Source organism: Musca autumnalis, unplaced genomic scaffold (assembly GCF_047663935.1).
Source record: "Musca autumnalis isolate F117 unplaced genomic scaffold, ASM4766393v1 scaffold_4, whole genome shotgun sequence".
Taxonomy (NCBI): Eukaryota; Metazoa; Arthropoda; class Insecta; order Diptera; family Muscidae; genus Musca; species Musca autumnalis.
This window is the reverse complement of record NW_027411977.1, coordinates 37237132-37256535: the sequence shown is the minus strand read 5'-3', so window position 1 is coordinate 37256535 and position 19404 is coordinate 37237132. Positions and strand designations below refer to the sequence as shown.

At 35.3% G+C, this 19404-nt stretch overlaps 1 protein-coding gene across 2 annotated transcripts in view; it reads right to left on the bottom strand.

Moving 5' to 3' along the window:
* Nucleotides 1-212: 212 nt before the first annotated feature.
* The window catches only part of Eip78C (Ecdysone-induced protein 78C), a 316686-nt gene continuing 297494 nt past the window's right edge, over nucleotides 213-19404 (bottom strand). For both annotated transcript variants that reach the window (XM_073979819.1, XM_073979820.1), the window contains 3 exons: nucleotides 9476-10092; nucleotides 8719-8994; nucleotides 213-5332 (listed from right to left, as the gene is read on the bottom strand). In XM_073979819.1, coding sequence (XP_073835920.1) covers nucleotides 4964-5332; nucleotides 8719-8994; nucleotides 9476-10092 — 1262 coding nt within the window. In that variant the 3' untranslated portion in view covers nucleotides 213-4963. The remainder of the gene's footprint in view (nucleotides 5333-8718; nucleotides 8995-9475; nucleotides 10093-19404) is intronic.

Genomic DNA, 19404 nt, shown 5'->3' with positions numbered 1-19404 from the left:
TCTGTTAGACAGTGTGAGGTTTTTTTCTCTAATTGAATTTTGGCATTAATTCTCTACCGCTTAGGAAGAAAATTTAAAGAAATTTTTTTAAGTATTTTGTATGAGAAAGATAACCGACAAACCTACTCGAAGTCTGATTTTTTCAAGATTGAGTCTAACAGGGTTTTATTCTGAATTCTTTTAGGTTGTATGATTGTGTTTTTTTTAATGAATTTTTGTTGTAGGAAGTAAAGGTCTGACAGACTTCTGATCGCATTCTGTAAGATTGTCTGAGGATGTTTTTCTCTTTTTTATGAATTTTGTGAGAAATAAGGAACCAAATGTCTAATAACTGGCATGTCTGGTCAAGGTCTAAATGTCGTTGTTTAGACAGCGTCTGACAGACTACTGTCCGAATTTTGTTAGATAGTCTGAGGGGGGTTTTACTTTCAGTACACAACACGACACGATATCCGACACGTCTGCTCAGAGTTTGAAATTGTTTTTTCAGTGAGTCTGTTAGATTTCTGTCCGAATTCTGTTAGAAATGTCTGCTCAAGGTCTAAAGATATCGTTACGAATGTAACTGATAGGTTTAAGTTAATTTAGTTTAATTTCCGTTAATTTAAAAATTTGAATTGTAACGTAAAGTTTTTTATTACGCAGTTACTTTATTTGAGCAACAACAACTACCATGTAGAATTCTCATCATTCTAGTTCTTACTTTACATTTCTTTAATGTGCTTTTGTTTGTTTTGCCATAATCATGTAATTATGGTTTAGTTAGCTACTTCTTTATTTCTTGCATTTGTTTGTTGTTGTAATTACGTCATTAGTGTGCTTGTCCACTTGTATTGATCTTCGCCCATGTATGTGAATCTGGTTGCTCGCTTAGTGCGAATGTGCGTCTGTGTGTTCGCTGCACACATTCGAGGTGTTGCCAGACGTGCTCTAGAGCAATGTCGTGCTTTGATATTGTTAAAGTTACGATGTTTTTCCCGAACGCAACGAAAGAGCACACAAATGTTTTGATTTGTTTTTGTTTTGCAGCATGCGTGCATACAACGTTACTAACACACTGTCAAAAGTTGCAAATATTGAGAATTTTGTGTGCCCTCCTCTTGGTCGGCTGTGCTCTAGAGCAGCGTCAGGCACCATACTTTTCTATTGCATACTTTACGGGGTGTCATTGGGTGAGCGCATGCTTTTTCAATGGGTTGAATTGTGTGTGTGGAGAGAGCAACGTTAAATGAGCGCACGTGGGCGCTCTCTCGCCTGATGCTGTTCTAGAGGACTCTCGAACAGGGAAATTTTGGTATATAAATACAGATGGAACTAGCAGTGACGAGTTAGTTTTAAGCGTTGAACTGAACAGATCGTTTAAAGAAAAGCTGCGTGCTAACTAGAGACAAGCTGTGTGCTAAGTAATTAAAGTCAGTTCCGAATAAGTGTAATAAAATAAATAAAGCATTGTAGAAACGTAATCTAAAACGAACCCTGTTTTATTTGGTACAAATCGTACTGGGGAATAAAACAACGTCTACACGGAGATTAGTTAAATCTAATTCCGTAACAATATTTTTTTCAGATCGCGCCTGAGAGATTTTTGTTATTTTATCACAGGATTCAGAGGATTTTATTCTCATTGAATTGAATTGTGGGGTTTAAAAAGTAAATGTTCGCCTGTTCAAAGTCAGAAGTTTTTTTTTAAGGATCGTGTCTGACAGACTTCTGTGCAAATTCTGTTAGATTGTCGAATTGAAGGTAATTTTGTTTTCTGTTCTTTTATTCTACCAGGAGTTTTGTCTTCGTTTAAGAATGCATTTTTGGTAGAGTTGTAATTTCTTGTTATTTTAGCTGATAGCTCCTCTTAGTTCAGCTCTTTTAAGTGAACTAGGTCGTTCTTTTAGTTCAGTAGTTCCTTCGTTCGTCAATAAGCTTTGCAGGTCAGTTGTCTTTTTGTTCTATAGTTCACCGGCTCTGAATCGTTCGCCTGCAAGCCCGTTTATGTGTATGCACATTAATTAAACACCGAAAAGGAGCAAACAATGGAAGAAAATACTGAATTACTTCAGAAAAAGAGGTTTTTGAGGTTACCTTACCAACAATGCGTCGAAATATGCATATGGGAATGACGTGTTGAACTAGATTGATAATTGTTCGTTCTTTAATCTTTCCTTTGATGATCTTTCGACCGGTGCACAGTAGAGTTGTGTAGTTCCGGAACGAACTAGTTCCAAGGAACTATTCCGGACAAGGAACTATTGGAACTATATCCGGCTCTTTCATTTATATAGTTCCTTTAGTTCATATAGTTCCAGCCGTGCATATAATTCTTTTCATTTATATAATTCATTTACTTTCTTCGATCTTTCAGGTTCGGTTCCTTCATCATTCAGATGCGGCCACATTGTTAAATAAACGTAAATAACATCCTGCAATTTATTTATTTTTATGTCAATTCATCCACCAAAAGATGAAAACAAAAAGAAAGAGAAAGATTCGTTAAACTACTTCGTTCTCGGAACTATTTGGAATGAAGGAAATAAAAAGAACGAGGAACGAGAAAGATGCGTTGAACTATATCGGTCTCGGAACTATTTGGAACGAAGGAAATGTAAAGAACGATAAAAGAGAAAGATTCATTGAACTATATCGCTCAAGGAACTATTTGGAACTATGGAACTATATTAAGGAACTAGAAAGATAGAACCGCTCCAGGAACTATATTGCCCAACTCTAGTGCACAGCGAAAAAAATAATGAACTATAGCGACTGATCTAGTTCATATGCTCTTTTCAATGAATCGATCAATTGAACTGTTCGTTCGTGAATTATACACATTGATGTCCAAAATAAATGAGAGAGAATTGTTGGGAGAGTAATGTCCCTTTGTTAAACAACGGCTGACATGGCTCTCATTTGGATTTGTTATTCTCTGTTGTTACGACAACGTGCAGGCGTGTACATCAACGATTATACAACGCTATTTTTTGGGATAGTTGGAGCACTTCCTGAAGAAGATTTAAATTGAGTTAGGGAATGCTTTGAAAAATATTCATTTTATTTTAACTCTAACCTAAAGGTCGGATGAGAATCTGATGTTTTTGGGCACGTCGATATAAAATTCTGTATGTACGACGCAAAATACATAAAAAATTTGTACGACATCACGTAAAAATTCAAACCGAAAATCGATTTAAGTCTCTTATATTACATTCGATAATCCCATGAATTTCGAATGAACATCTGATGTTTTTGATCGAAATCTGTAAAATCTTCTTCAATAAAAATTCGGATATACATCGGACTAAAGACTCTTCTTTCGCTCCGAATATCCCATGAATTTCGTGTGCAGAATTCGGAGCGGAAATGACCAAAAATATCCTACTTAATATAACATTCAGACAGAATTCGTTTTGAGTTAGTATCCGAAATGGGAAGTTTTTTAGGAATTTTAGACCAAATTATTTTCGCTCTGTTCCAGTTTGGTTTGGTAGGTAAGGCAAATCCATCATCGATTTGATATTCACCTTTCGGTCAATTTTTGAGAAGAACTTGGGGAAGCATATTGATACTTAATTCCGTTGTGTTCCATTTCTGAGCTAATACGGCTTTGTAAGTTCAGTTAGGGTGGAAAAGAATCTTTTCGAAGCGTTCTTCATACGAAAAGAGGTTAAAAAACAGTTTTCGTGTTATCCACTCCTGATGAAGAAGGTTACATACATATATACACAAAACAACACATGTTACTTACTTATGATGTTAGAATTAGCATCATGGGTACGAGGTTTCTTAGACAGAGTCCACCATGTGATCTATCCAACATCTTAGTTCAAAAGGTCATATGAGATGCAAATTTCAAAACAAATGGCACACTATAACAAAACAGGATATGTCACACGCTTTTCCGACATAATTAGCATCATGGGTCGCAATCTACGACCGAATGAAAGAGACTCATCATAGACGGAGAATACCGAAGTCCAATGAACTATTAGCTGCATGAGCCAGCTTTGAAGTGACTATGATGGAAAGCTCTTGGGGAGTAGACCATCATACATGTTAGTGTAAGTTGACACCGAGGACTAAGTGCGATTGCAGAAAGAAAGAGTATACCCATAATTTTCGGTAAAACTTTTAAGTATTAAAAACGGAGGACGGAATGAAAATCATTGTGTTAAGAACAACCAGAATCAAAGCTTCTTATCTGTAATAAGAGAAACATGCTTGAAAGTAAAATTAAATATTTTCTATTTATATTTCGACTTGAAATGCATTTTTTTGTATATTGAACTAATTATTGAAGTCAGGGTCGTTCTCTTTGATATGCTCATCGTCTGCACTCGGATCTTGTGTGTGTAAATCGCCGAAAAAACTTCGTCACCTCCGTGCTATGAGCAGGCCACATATGCAAAAACCTCACAATCGGGTCTTGTGTGTGTAAATTGCCGAAAAACTTCGTCATCTCCGTGTTATGAGCTGGTCACATATGCTATAACCTCGTTCTCAGAGAGCCTTGTAAACATTTCCAGCCAGTATCAATTTTATAGATTTTTTTTTCGAATTTTGTAGCACAGTGTAATTGTAGATATTTTAAATAAAAATGATTAAATATTGCAAAATCTAAAAAGAAATAATAAAAATTGAGGAGGAAAATCTCTTTGTGTTTGTTTTGTTGTTGTTATTACTTTGTTTAACTTCTAACATTTTTTCATTTTTGCAAAGTTGTTATTAAATTTCTATAATATTTATTGGTTTTCTTGTTGTTGTTGTTGTTTTTGTTTCTTTACTTAATAAATTTAAAGATAATAGTCTTATTAAAGTGTTGTTGTTGTAAATTTCATTATATTCATTTGTTGTTGTTGTTGTTCTTATTGCAGTTTTATGTTGTATTTTTTTAAGAAGTTAAAATCTTCTCTGTGATTCTCCATTGTAAAGGTGTTTCTTGTTGCTGTTGTTGTTTGTTGCGGCTGCTGTTTGTTTAATTTTCTTCTTCCATAGGAATGTCAAATAATTCCGCAAACAATGGTGGCAATCTGGGCTTTGTTATCCTTAACCAATTACAATGGGCACTATGCTTCAGGCCCAATGCTCTCAGTTCGGGTATTTTAGCCTCCAGTGCCGGCATTAGTTGTAGCGCCTGTGTTGTACCGTTACGTGATCGTACAATTTGTACCCGCAACGCTTCCGTAATACGTTCTCGTGTTCGAGAAATCATTTTCGCTTCCGAAATGCCAGGTCTGTCCGAGGCCAGCAGGACCATGGCCGAAAATAGGCCAATCTCAGTATCACTGAGACCGTATACATTGATGGTGTTGGCAAAGTTGAAAAGTGAAACCACAAAATCGGTCTGAAAATAAAATATGGAAGAAAAAGAAAAGGAAGAACAAAAAAGGGGGTTTAGTTGTAAAATTCTTTGAAAAAGAGTTCTGCATGAATATCTATCTGGTATTTTATGAGAAGCTATACTGATCTTTTATAGGAAGACCTAATGGTGTTCTATAAGAAGACCTACTGATAATTTGCCACGTTTATTGGTCTTCTATAAGAAAACCTATTGGACTTCTACAAAAGGACCTATTGGTCTTCTATAAGAAGACCTGTTGGTTTTCGATAAGAAGACCTATTGGTCTTCTATAAGAATTTCTATTGGTCTTCTATAAGAAGACTTGTTGGTCTTCTATAAGAAGAACTATTGATCTTCTACAAGAAGACCTATTGGTATTCTATAAGAAGACCTATTGGTCTTCTATAGGAAGGCCTATTGGTCTTCTATAAGATGACTTGTTGGTCTTCTTATTGGTCTTCTATAAGAAGACCTATTGGTCTTCTATAGGAAGACCTATTGGTCTTCTATAGGAAGACCTATTGGTCTTCTATAAGAAGACCTATTGGTCTTCTATAAGAAGACACATTGGTCTTCTATAAGAAGACACATTGGTCTTCTATAAGAAGACCAATTGGTCTTCTATAAGAAGAACTATTGGTCTTCTATAAGAAGACCCATTGGTCTTCTATTAGAAGACCTATTGGAAGACCTATTGGTCTTCTATAAGAAGACCTATTGGTCTTCTATAAGAAGACTTATTGGTCTTCTATAAGAAGACTTATTGGTCTTCTATAAGCAGACCTATTGGTCTTCTATAAGAAGACATATTGGTCTTCTATAAGAAGACCTATTGGTCTTCTATAAGAAGACCTATTGGTCTTCTATAAGAAGACATATTGGTCTTCTAGAAGAAGACCTATTGGTCTTCTAGAAGAAGACCTATTGGTCTTCTATAAGAAGACCTATTGGTCTTCTATAAGAAGACATATTGGTCTTCTATATGAAGACCTATTGGTCTTCTATAAGAAAACCTATTGGTCTTCTATGAGAAGACCTATTGGTCTTCTATAAGAGGACCTATTGGTCTTCTATAAGAAGACCTACTGGTCTTCCATGCGAAGATGATATGGTCTTAAGAAAAGACTTACTGGTTTTCTATGAAAAGACCTACTGTTCTTCGAAGAGAAAATCTATTTGTCTTCTATGAGAAGACCTACTGGTCATCAATGAGAAGGACTTTTGTACACTTTGAGACTCTGAACATTTTTAAAAAATCCGCAAATCCCAGTTTATTGTTCTAAAAATCTTTAAAAAATCCACGCTTATTGTCCTCTAGGGGTCGTCCAAAAAATCTTAAAAAACACGTTTATTGTTCTCTAGAGGTCGTAATAAAAGTCTTCAAAAATCCACGTTTATTGTCCTCTAATCCAAGTTTATTAACCACTAGGGGTCGTCCAAAAAATCTTAAAAACCACGTTTAATGTTCTCTAGAGGTCGTAATAAAAGTCTTAAAAAATCCACGTTTATTGTCCTCTAATCCAAGTTTATTAACCTCTAGGGGTCGTAATAAAAATCTTTAAAACATCCAAGTTTATTGTCCTCTAGGAGGCGTCCTAAAACTCTTTAAAAAATCCACGTTTATTGTCCCCTACGAGGCGTCCTAAACTCTTTAAAAAAAATCCACGTTTATTGTCCCCTAGGAGGCGTCCTAAAACTCTTTAAAAAATCCACGTTTATTGTCCCCTAGGAGGCGTCCTAAAACTCTTTAAAAATCCACGTTTATTGTCCTCTAGGAGGCGTCCTAAAATCTTTAAAAAATCCGCGTTTATTGTCGTCTAAGGGTGGTCCTAAAAATCTTTAAAAAATCCTTGTTTATTGTCCTCTAGGGGTGGTCCTAAACATCTTTAAAAAATCCACGTTTATTGTCCTATAGGGGTGGTCCTAAAACTCTTTAAAAATCCACGTTTATTGTCCTCTAGGAGGCGTCCTAAAATCTTTAAAAAATCCACGTTTATTGTCCTCTAGGGGTGGTCCTAAAAATCTTTAAAAAATCCACGTTTATTGTCCTCTAGGGGTGGTCCTAAAAATCTTTAAAAAATCCACGTTTATTGTCCTCTAGGGGTGGTCCTAAAAATCTTTAAAAAATCCACGTTTATTGTCCTCTAGGGGTCGTCCTAAAAATCTTTAAAAAATCCACGTTCATTTTCCTCTGGGTTTCGTCCTAAAAATCTTTAAAAAATCCACGTTTATTTTCCTCTAGGGGTCGTCCTAAAAATCTTTAAAAAATCCACGTTCATTTTCCTCTGGGTTTCGTCCTAAAAATCTTTAAAAAATCCACGTTTATTGTCCTCTAGGGGTCGTAATAAAAATCTTTAAAAAATCCACGTTTATTGTCCTCTAGGGGTCGTAATAAAAATCTTTAAAAAAATCCACGTTTATTGTCCTCTAGGGGTTGTAATAAAAATCTTTAAAAAAAATCCACGTTTATTGTCCTCTAGGGGTCGTAATAAAAATCTTTAAAAAATCCACGTTTATTGTCCTCTAGGAGGCGTCCTAAAACTCTTTAAAAAATCCACGTTTATTGTCCTTTAGGGGTCGTAATAAAAATCTTTAAAAAAAAATCCACGTTTATTGTCCTCTAGGGGTCGTAATAAAAATCTTTAAAAAATCCACGTTTATTGTCCTCTAGGGGTCGTAATAAAAATCTATAAAAAATCCACGTTTGTTGTCCTCTAGGGGTCGTAATAAAAATCTTTAAAAAATCCACGTTTATTGCCCTCTATGGGTCGTAATAAAAATCTTTAAAAAATCCACGTCTATTTTCCTTTAGGGGTCGTCCTAAAAATCTTTAAAAAATCCACGTTTATTTTCCTTTAGGGGTCGTCCTAAAAATCTTTAAAAAATCCACGTTTATTTTCCTCTAGGGGTCGTCCTAAAAATCTTTAAAAACTCCACGTTTATTTTCTCTAGGGGTCGTCCTAAAAAAATCTTTAAAAAATCCACGTTTATTTTCCTCTAGGGGTCGTCCTAAAAATCTTTAAAAAATCCACGTTTATTTTCCTCTAGGGGTCGTCCTAAAAATCTTTAAAAAAATCCACGTTTATAGTCTTCCAGGTGTCGTCCTAAAAATCTTAAAAAAATCCGCGTTTATAGTCTTCCAGGTGTCGTCCTAAAATCTTTAAAAAATCCACGTTTATAGTCTTCCAGGCGCCGTCCTAAAACTCCTTAAAAAAATCGACGTCTATTGCCGTTAAGGGGTCTTCCTAAAAGTCTTTAAAAATTCTGGTTTTTTGTTCTTTAAGGGTAGTCCTTAAAAATCATAAAAAATCCACGTCTATTTTCCTATAACGGTCCTCCTAACTTTTATCTTTAAAAAATCTAAAACACTTGGTTTTTTTCATACTTACATCATAAATTATTTCTAAATGTTGCCTTGTCAAATAGGTGCCATCATCGAATGTCAATGTTGAGTCAGTTATTAGACGGGCCACATGCGTTAGCCATGTCTCAAAGAAGCCCATTTTGATGAGTATCAGTTGATCGTCTTGCGTAAAATCACAGAATCCAGGTAAACGTTTGGCAAATTCAACAATGCGTTGGACATTTGGTGTAACGCGCGCCGCATACTGTTGCCAAAGCCACATCTTTTGAAATTCCATATTCTCCGATACTGAAGATATTAACTGTAAACAACAATAAAGAACGTGGTGGGACAATGAAAAAGGGATGAAGCGTAAATTGATAAATAGCTGGAACAAAAGCAGCTTTCAAAACATAAATCATGTGTGAGACAATTTGATGTGAGTAGCTTGGTAATGATGTAATAATAATCCGGGCCACAAACAGATCTATTGCTAATAGAAATGTAACAAAATAGAGCACAGATCATATTCGGTTGTTGGTTTCGATATGCTCTGTTTTCGGTGATTGTTTATTAGTAACGAAAAAAGCCTAGGGGGTTTGGGTGGTCTGACCACCCAAATAAGTGGCCAAAAGTCTGTGAGAAATACGCAAAGCAATAATGATTAATTATGACAGAATCAAAGCAACCAACAATATGGAGTTCATTGAACCAGGCTGTAGCCAATTGATCTTTACCGCCATATAAATACTTTTTCAGAATAGAAAACTTCCATGTAACGTGTATGTCCATGAAATACTTACACCATTGGGCGGTACATTTAAGGGTCGACGCATTAAATCTCTTGTCTGTTCCTCGGTATAGGCACAATTCATGCGATGTGCCTGGGAAACGCACATAATCACATCGTATACGGTTAGCTCGGTGCCACCATTATTGCCGGCCATCATGGAGGCCGCCGTCGTCGCATCATGGCTATGATGCAAATGTGTTGAATGATGATGGTGATGATGGCTATGATGATGCAGCGTCGCATGATGATGATGATGATGGTGATGACCTTCGTGAACTGTATTCAATTGCTGGCTATTCATGTTGCCCGAGTTGCCAATGCCAACGACCATGCCCCCACCACCACCACCACTGCCGTTGGTGGGGCCGCCAACACCGACTACCAATTGCGATGAATTTGTATTGTTATTATTGCTGGTGGCATTACAGCCGCCCAATTCAGATGGCGATGATGCTATGGAACACATTTGTGGAGTTTGTGGTGTATTCGGTGTTCCCGGTGTGCTGACACGCCGTAAATCACACGAATTAACTACAACAACAGCTGCAGCGTTTGGATCCTCTGTGGATGATGGCTGGCCGCCATTCAGCTCACGTGAACGTTTTGGTACGCGACCATAACGCACAGCTGTAAAGAGAGGAGAAAGGGAAAGGAGAATTTTGAATTAGTAAAGGATACAATTTGGAGAATTTTTATTACTAAAATTGCTTAAATTTATAATAATACAATAATAGTTCTTAGAAAATACGCGTTAATTGTCTTTCCTTCCAAAATTGGTAAAAATTCACTTCCATTGTCCCCTCCAAAATTCGCCCTTAAAATCCTTAAAAATCCACGTTTACGTTCCTCTATGGGTCGTTCTAAAACTCTTTAAAAATCCACCTTTACATTCCTCTAGGGCTCGTCCTAGAAACCTTAAAAAATCCACCTTAATTACGGGCTGTGGTTTGGTCCCAAAAGTCTTAAAAATCCACGTTTATTGTGGTCTTTGATTGGTCCTGAAAATGTTTAAAAAATCCACGTTTATTGTGGTCTTTGATTGGTCCTGAAAATGTTTAAAAAATCCACGTTTATTGTGGTCTTTGATTGGTCCTGAAAATGTTTAAAAAATCCACGTTTATTGTGGTCTTTGATTGGTCCTGAAAATGTTTAAAAAATCCACGTTTATTGTGGTCTTTGATTGGTCCTGAAAATGTTTAAAAAATCCACGTTTATTGTGGTCTTTGATTGGTCCTGAAAATGTTTAAAAAATCCACGTTTATTGTGGTCTTTGATTGGTCCTGAAAATGTTTAAAAAATCCACGTTTATTGTGGTCTTTGATTGGTCCTGAAAATGTTTAAAAAATCCACGTTTATTGTGGTCTTTGATTGGTCCTGAAAATGTTTAAAAAATCCAAATTTATTGTGGTCTTTGATTGGTTGTAAAAATCTTTAAAAAATCCACGTTTATAGTGGTCTATGATTGGTTGTAAAAATCTTTAAAAAAATCCACGGTTATTGTCCTCTAGGAGCCGTCACAAAAATTCACGTTTATTGTCCTCTATGAGGCGTCCTTAAAATCCACGTTTATTGTCCTCTAGGAGGCGTCCTAAAAATCCACGTTTATTGTCCTCTAGGAGGCGTCCTAAAACTCTTTAAAAAAATCCACGTTTATTGTTCTCTAATGGTCGTTCTAAAAATCTTTAAAAAATCCACGTTTATTGTCCTCTAGGAGGCGCCCTAAAAATCCACGTTTATTGCCCTCTATGAGGCGTCCTAAAAATCCACTTTTATTGTCCTCTAGGAGGCGTCCTAAAAATCCACGTTTATTGTCCTCTATGAGGCGTCCTAAAAATCCACGTTTATTGTCCTCTAGGAGGCGCCCTAAAAATCCACGTTTATTGTCCTCTAGGAGGCGTCCTAAAACTCTTAAAAAAATCCACGTGTATTGTCCTCTGGGAGGCGTCCTAAAACTCTTAAAAAAAATCCACGCTTATTGTCCTCTAGGAGGCGTCCTAAAACTCTTAAAAAAATCCACGTTTATTGTCCTCTAGGAGGCGTCCTAAAACTCTTAAAAAAAATCCACGTTTATTGTCCTCTAGGAGGCGTCCTAAAGCTCTTAAAAAAATCCACGTTTATTGTCCTCTAGGAGGCGTCCTAAAACTCTTAAAAAAATCCACGTTTATTGTCCGCTAGGAGGCGTCCTAAAACTCTTAAAAAAATCCACGTTTATTGTCCTCTAGGAGGCGTCCTAAAACTCTTTAAAAAGTCCACGTTTATTGTCCTCTAGGAGGCGTCCTAAAACTCTTAAAAAAATCCACGTTTATTGTCCTCAAGGAGGCGTCCTAAAACTCTTTAAAAAATCCACGTTTATTGTCCTCTAGGAAGCGTCCCAAAACTCTTTAAAAAATCCAAGTTTATTGTCCTCTAGAAGGCGTCCTAAAACTTTTTAAAAAATCCACATTTATTGTCTCTAGGAGGAGTCTTAAAACTCTTTAAAAAAATCCACGTTTATTGTCCTCTAAGAAGCGTCCTAAAACTCTTTAAAAAAACACATTTATTGTCCTCTAGGAGCCGTCCTAAAACTCTTTAAAAAATACACGTTTATTGTCCTCAAGGAGGCGTACTAAAACTCTTTAAAAAATCCAAGTTTATTGTCCTCTAGGAGGCGTCCCAAAATTCTTTAAAAAATCCACGTTTATTGTCCTCTAGAAGGCGTCCTAAAACTCTTTAAAAAATCCACGTTTATTGTCCTCTGGAGGCGTCCTAAAGCTCTTTAAAAAATCCACGTTTATTGTCCTCTAGAAGGCGTCCTAAAACTCTTTAAAAAAATCCACGTTTATTGTCCTCTAGAAGGCGTCCTAAAACTCTTTAAAAAATCCACGTTTATTGTCCTCTAGGAAGCGTCCTAAAACTCTTTAAAAAATCCACGTTTATTGTCCTCTAGGAGGCGTCCTAAAACTCTTTAAAAAATCCACGTTTATTGTCCTCTAGGAGGCGTCCTAAAACTTTTTAAAAAATCCACGTTTATTGTCCTCTAGGAGGCGTCTTAAAACTCTTTAAAAAAATCCACGTTTATTGTCCTCTAGGAGGCGTCCTAAAACTCTTTAAAAAATCCACGTTTATTGTCCTCTAGGAGGCGTCCTAAAACTCTTTAAAAAATCCACGTTTATTGTCGTCTAGGAGGCGTCCTAAAACTCTTTAAAAAATCCACGTTTATTGTCCTCTAGGAGGCGTCCTAAAACTCTTTAAAAAATCCACGTTTATTGTCTTCTAGGAGGCGTCCTAAAACTCTTTAAAAAAATCCACGTTTATTGTCCTCTAGGAGGCGTCCTAAAACTCTTTAAAAAATCCACGTTTATTGTCCTCTAGGAGGCGTCCTAAAACTCTTTAAAAAATCCACGTTTATTGTCCTCTAGGAGGCGTCCTAAAACTCTTTAAAAAATCCACGTTTATTGTCCTCTAGGAGGCGTCCTAAAAATCCAGGTTTATTGTCCTATAGGAAGTGTCCTAAAACTCTTTAAAAATCCACGTTTATTGTCCTCTTGGGATCGTCCTAAAAACCTTTAAAAAAATTAACGTTTATTGTCCTCTAGGGGTCGTTGTAAAAATCGTTAAAAAATCAACGTTTATTGTAAATATATTTAAAAATCCACATTTATTGTCATCTAGGGGTTGTTCTAAAAATCTTTAGAACAATTCACGCTGATTGTCCTCTAATGGTGGTTTTAAAATTGTTTTAAAAATCAATGCTTATTGTCCCTAGGGTCGTCCTTAAAATCTTTCAATAAATCATCGTTTGTTGTCTTCAAGGGTCGCCCTAAAAATCTTTAAAAAAAATCCCTTAAAGAATTTAAGGGTTATCCTAAAATTATTTAAAACATCCAAATTTTGTATTGTTATATGTCGTCCTAATTTTGTATCGTCTATGAGTCGCCCTAAAATTCTTTAAAAAATCCCTCGGTCATTCATAAAAATCTTTAAAAATCCACATCAATTTTCCTCTAGGTGCCATCCAAGAAATCTTAAAAAAATCCACTTTTATTGTCTCTAGGGGTCGTCCTAAAATTCTTTAAAATATCCACATTTATTGTTCACTAGAGGTCGTTCTTAAAATCTATATAAAATAAACGTTTATTATCCTCTGATTTAAATAAATAATACTCAAGAATTGCTTAATTTTGATAAATATAAATTCATTACAAAAATTATATTAATTTGTTTGCTATTGCACAATTCACAAATCTCACCCTCCCTAAGCAAACAAACAATTAACAACAACAAACCTAACAAAAAAAACATAATACAATAAAATATTGCGGTACGAATTTAAGAAATTAAAGAAACCCCAATTTTTCTATGGAACATCAAAGTATTTTTTTTTTGGATTGTTTTATTGTTATCAGTTTGGGACATTGACCCAGTATTCTCAATTGATTTGAGGCGAGGGAAAACGTAAATACACACTGGAATAAAAAGAAAACAGATTTCATCATTGTCGGGCGGGCATACACATGTTTGATTGTTCAGAAATATTTTATTACCAATCACCACAGTATGAACGAACATTTTCTTTATAATCAACAATTCGTAATGAAATAAAATTTGTGGTCAAGCAAGATATGCAACTAGGTTCGAACATCATTTAAATCATTAAAAAATCCTTCAACAAACTTCAAATCCAAAATTAATGAAATTCATAACCTAAAACTTTAAATTAAAAAACGCAAGAAATGAGTTCCTAATTATCAAGGAAAAAATTGGATCTTTCCTTTAACAACCTGTAAATATTTGAGAATAATTTTATGGCCTGTTCTCAAAAATCCATATTAAACTAAGTCCCAATTTTTGATATCACCAAAATAATTGAACTAATTTGAGTTATATTTTGGAATTCTTGGTCTCACCACCTCTTTGGGCAAATTCAGGCCAATGAATTAGTCTGTGTGTATGTCATTCAGGGAAAAGTAGCCCAAATGATTATAAATGTTGGCCATCCTACGAAAAAAAACTAAACCAACATCACTTTAGTTTAAGCGCACCAGCCACAAAACCGCCATTCAACCAAACCAACCTTCCAAAAGACACACATTCAATGCTGCTGGTTCTGCTACTGCTGCAGCTGATGATGATGATGAATGGTCATAGCAAGCAACATATCATGTTTTTTATGTTTTACAACCCACCAACTAAAAACCAATGGCAAGAGTGTTTCCATTCTAGTGAAATTCATTGCATTTCAATCCAATAGCCTACTTTTCATCATTCACAGCAGCAGCAAGCGGCAGCAAACAGCAACCGCAGCAAGGCAGGAAAGTGCTTAACAAACGTCGCCACTACTTAGTTGGAAAAATGTTAAAGTCGGCAGACGTTGTTTAAATGCCATCAAGCAATTCAATTGAATTTGGCCTAAATGAGAAGATGAGAGTTGAAAGCAAAAACATAATAAAACAACCAAAGCGACTTAACGCACAGCATCCTAAATGAGTTTGTAACATGAGCTGAGGTTGCTGTCTGCTGTTCCATTTTATGGAATCCTGTTACCTACTTTTGAGACCACAATAAACGTGGATTTATTAGAGATTTTTAGAATGACCACTAGAGGATAATAGACGTGGATTTTTTTAAATATTTTAGGACGACCCCTAGAGGACAATAGGCGTGGATGTTTTAAAGATTTTTAGGACGACGCTTAGAGGACAATAGGGGTGGATTTTTATTGTCCTAGAGGACAATAAGACTTAATTTTTAAAGATTTTAGGACGACCCCTAGAAGACAATAAGTGTGGATTTTTAAATATTTTAGGTCGACCCCTAGAGGATTTTTAAATATTTTTAGGATGTCGCATAGAGGACAACGTGAATTTTTAAAGATTTTTAGGACGACTTCTAGAGGACAATAAGCGTGGATTTTTTAATTTTTAGAACGACATCTATAGGTATTTTAAAGTTTTTTAGGGTGACAATAAGCCTAGATTTTTTAAAGATTTTTAGGACGACCCCTAAAGGACGATAAACCTGGATTTTTTAAAGATTTTTAGGACGACCCCTAGGGCAATATGCGCGGATTATTTAAAGATTTTTAGGACGACGTCTAGAGGACAATAAACGTGGATTTTTAGGAGATCCTTAGAGGACATTAGGCGTTAATTTTTTTTTTTATTTTTAGGACGACACCTAGAGGACAACAACAATGGATATTTTAAAGATTTTTAGGACGACTCCTAGAGGAAAATAGGCGTGGATTATTTAAAGATTTTTAGGACGACCTCTAGAGGACAATAAATGTGGATTATTGAAAGAATTTTAGGACGACCCCTAGATGACAATAGGCAGACAATAGAGGACAATAAACGTGGATTTTTAGGACGACCCCTAGAGAACACTAAGTGTGGATTTGTTTTAATTTGTTTTGTTTTTTTTTACCTAGAGGACAATAAGAATGGATATTTTAACGTTTTTTAGAACGACTCCTAGAGGGAAATAAGCGGGGATTATTTAAAGATTTTTAGGACGACGCCTGGAGACAATAAACGTAGATTTCTTTAAGATTTTTAGGACGACCCCTAGAGCACGCTAATCGTGGATTTTTTTTTAATTTTTAGGACGAAACCTAGAGGACAATAAGCGTGGGTATTTTAAAGTTTTTTAGGGTGACACCTAGAGGACAATAAGCCTAGATTCTTTAAAGATTTTTAGGACGACCCCTAGAGGACAATAAACCTGGATTTTTTAACGATTTTTAGGACGACCCCTAGAGGACAATAAATGTGGATTTTTGAAAGAATTTTAGGACGACCCCTAGATGACAATAAGCAGAGTTTTTTTTTTAAGGACGACTTCTAGGACAATATGCGTGGATTACTTAAAGACTTTTAGGACGACGTCTAGAGGACAAAAAACGTGAATTTTTACGACGACCCCTAGAGGACATTAAGGGTGGATGTTTTTAATTTTTAGGACGACACCTAGAGGACAATAAGAATGGATATTTTAAAATTTTTTAGGACGACGTTTGGAGACAGTGAGCTTGGATTTTTTTTAAAGATATTTAGGACGACCCCTAAAAGCGTGGATTTTTTAATTTTTAGGATGACACCTAGAGGACAATAAGCCTAAATTTTTAAAGATTTTTAGGACGACCCCTAGAGGAAAATAAACCTGGATTTTTTAAAGATTTTTAGGCCGACCCCTAGAGGACAATTGGCCCAGATTTTTTAAAGATTTTAGGACGACCCACGGTGGTCGAAAGCACTGATCTAGCGGCGCAAAATTAATAACTTGCAAACGAATTGAGATACGTCACTGAAATTTGGCACAAACACAGCTGGTACCTGTGGGTAATAATGGGCCAAATATGAACAATATCGGCTGATGTTTTGGTATAGCCCCCTTATAACGGTACCTTAAGATTTTCGGTATTTTAAGGATTTAAGCCACAATTTCGAAGCAAATTAACTGTAACTTAGGGTTCCTAGTAGTCACAAAATATTTTCACCAAAAATTATGGACATAGGTGCACGTTTTGATATAGCCCCCATGTAACCGTACCTCCAAATTTAAGGTATTTTGAATATCGTGACCACATTTTTAAACCAACTTGGCTGTAATTTTGCATTCCGTGTTCTCATTGCTTATAAAATCTTCTTACAAAACATTTTCAACACGGATTTATGTTTCGATGTAGCCCCTTTTATGGTACCTCCGATTCGTTGAATTTTTACTTGTTATCCCATATTTAATAACATATTTAGCTATAATATGGTATTATAGTGTCTCCGGGGGTAGAACTCCTCTTTGCAAACATTTCTCAAGATAGGTCCATATTTTTATTTAGGTCCCATACAAATGCACAACTAAATTTGTATGAATTTCATGCAAAATCCCTTATTTTAAAAGCGCAGTCATCAAAAGATTTACAAATATTTGCAGCCCGAATCTGGTTATTCAGTATCCAGAGAGTCCAATTTCATTACCCAAAAAATAATCGGACCTAAGTTGGGCTAAGTTTACAAGACGCACTCTATGGAACAAGTACGTAAAACCCATAAAAACACTAAAAAATTGAATTTTTTGAAAATTTATTGCTATATAACGAAGTACCTCCAGACCCGAAACTAATTTTTATAATTTAAATCACACCCTCTTCTATTAATTAAAAATATATCTTATCCATTTTCATTACGAATTTATTTAACATTTAAACAAATATGAAGTGAATTGTTTGCAACAATTTTTTAAAATCTGATGCAACAAAAACTCTTTTATTTGATAGTGAATAACTGAGTGAATATTTACAACAACAAAAATAAAAAAACAAAGTCTTTGTCTGCAAAGTGTCTGTAAACGATACAATGGAAAATATTTCGCAATTTTATAGTTCGATTTTTTGACATTCGCGCCGCTAGATCAGTGGTTTCGACCAGTGTGCGACCCCAAGAGGACAATAAGCCTTGAATTTTTAAAGATTTTTAGGACGACCCCTAGAGGACAATAAACCTTGATTTTTTAAAGATTTTTATGAGTAAAATAAGCGTGAATTTTTTAAAGATTTTTAAGACGACCCCTTAAGGACAATAAATGTAGATTTTTTAAGATTTTTAGTACGTCCCCTAGAGGTCAATAATCGTTAATTTTTTAAAGATTTTTAGGACGACCCCTAGAGGACAATAAACGTAGATTTTAGGACGACCATAGAAGACAATAAACGTGGATTCATTAAAGATTCTTAGGAGGGCCCCCGTAGAGGAAAGTAAACGTCGATTTTTTAAAGATTTTGAGGGCGAGCCCTATAGGACAATGAACGTAGATCTTTTAAAAATTTTTAGGACGACCTCTGAGGACAATTGGCCCAGATTTTTTTAAGATTTTAGGACGACCCCTAGAGAACAATAGACCTGGATTTTTTAAGGATTTTTAGGATGACCCCTAAAGTACAATAAGCGTGGATTTTTTAAAGATTTTTAAGACGACCCCTTAAGGATAATAAATGTAGATTTTTTTAAGATTTTTAGGACGTCCCCTAGAGGTCAATAATCATTGATTTTTTAAAGATTTTTAGGACGACCCCTAGAGGACAATAAACGTAGATTTTAATCAATAAACGTGGATTCTTTAAAGATTCTTTGGAGGGCCCCCTTAGAGGACAATAAGCGTCGATTTTTTAAAGATTTTGAGGTCGACCCCTAGAGGACATTAACCGTGGATTTTTTAAAGATTTTAAGGACGACTCCTAGAGGACACAAACGTTCATTTTTTTACATAAAATTTTTGGACGACCCCTAGATGACAATAAACGTAGATTTTTTTTGAAGATTTGTAGGACGACCTCTAGAGCACACTCAATGGGGATTTTTTAGAATTTTTTGCACGACCCCTGGAGGGCAATAAACGTGATTTTTTTAGAGATTTGTAGAACGACCCCTAAGGACAATAAACGTGGATTTTTATATACTATGGTTTGAGAATTTCAGGAATACTTTTTTATGATTTTTAGACGGAACAATATTTCAATAATGGTAAATTTTTGGAGGATTTCAGAAGGAATTTTAATGCGTATTATTTCAAGATTGTTTTAGAGGGCTTCAGGAGGTAATAAACGTGATTTATTTAAAGATTGTTTTGGAGGCCTCAGTAGTGCGATTCTCTAACTCATTTTTTGAGTTACCGATAATTGTCGGTAAAATTTAAATGCTTATAATTTCGGTAATTACCGATGTTTTTCGATAAGTTAGCCACGAATAAAAAGCAGTCGTAAAGTTCTACCAAGGTTAAGAGTGTTGACAAATTTATTTTAAGTTTTCATTAAAAATTTGGCGTTTTAATTTTACCGATTTTTGTCGTTAACTCAAAAAATTTGTTAGAGAATCGCACTACAGGACGTTATAAACCTAAATTATGTAATGATTTTCTTTTTGTAGGATATCTGAATAGCTTTTAAGGACAATATTCATCAATTTT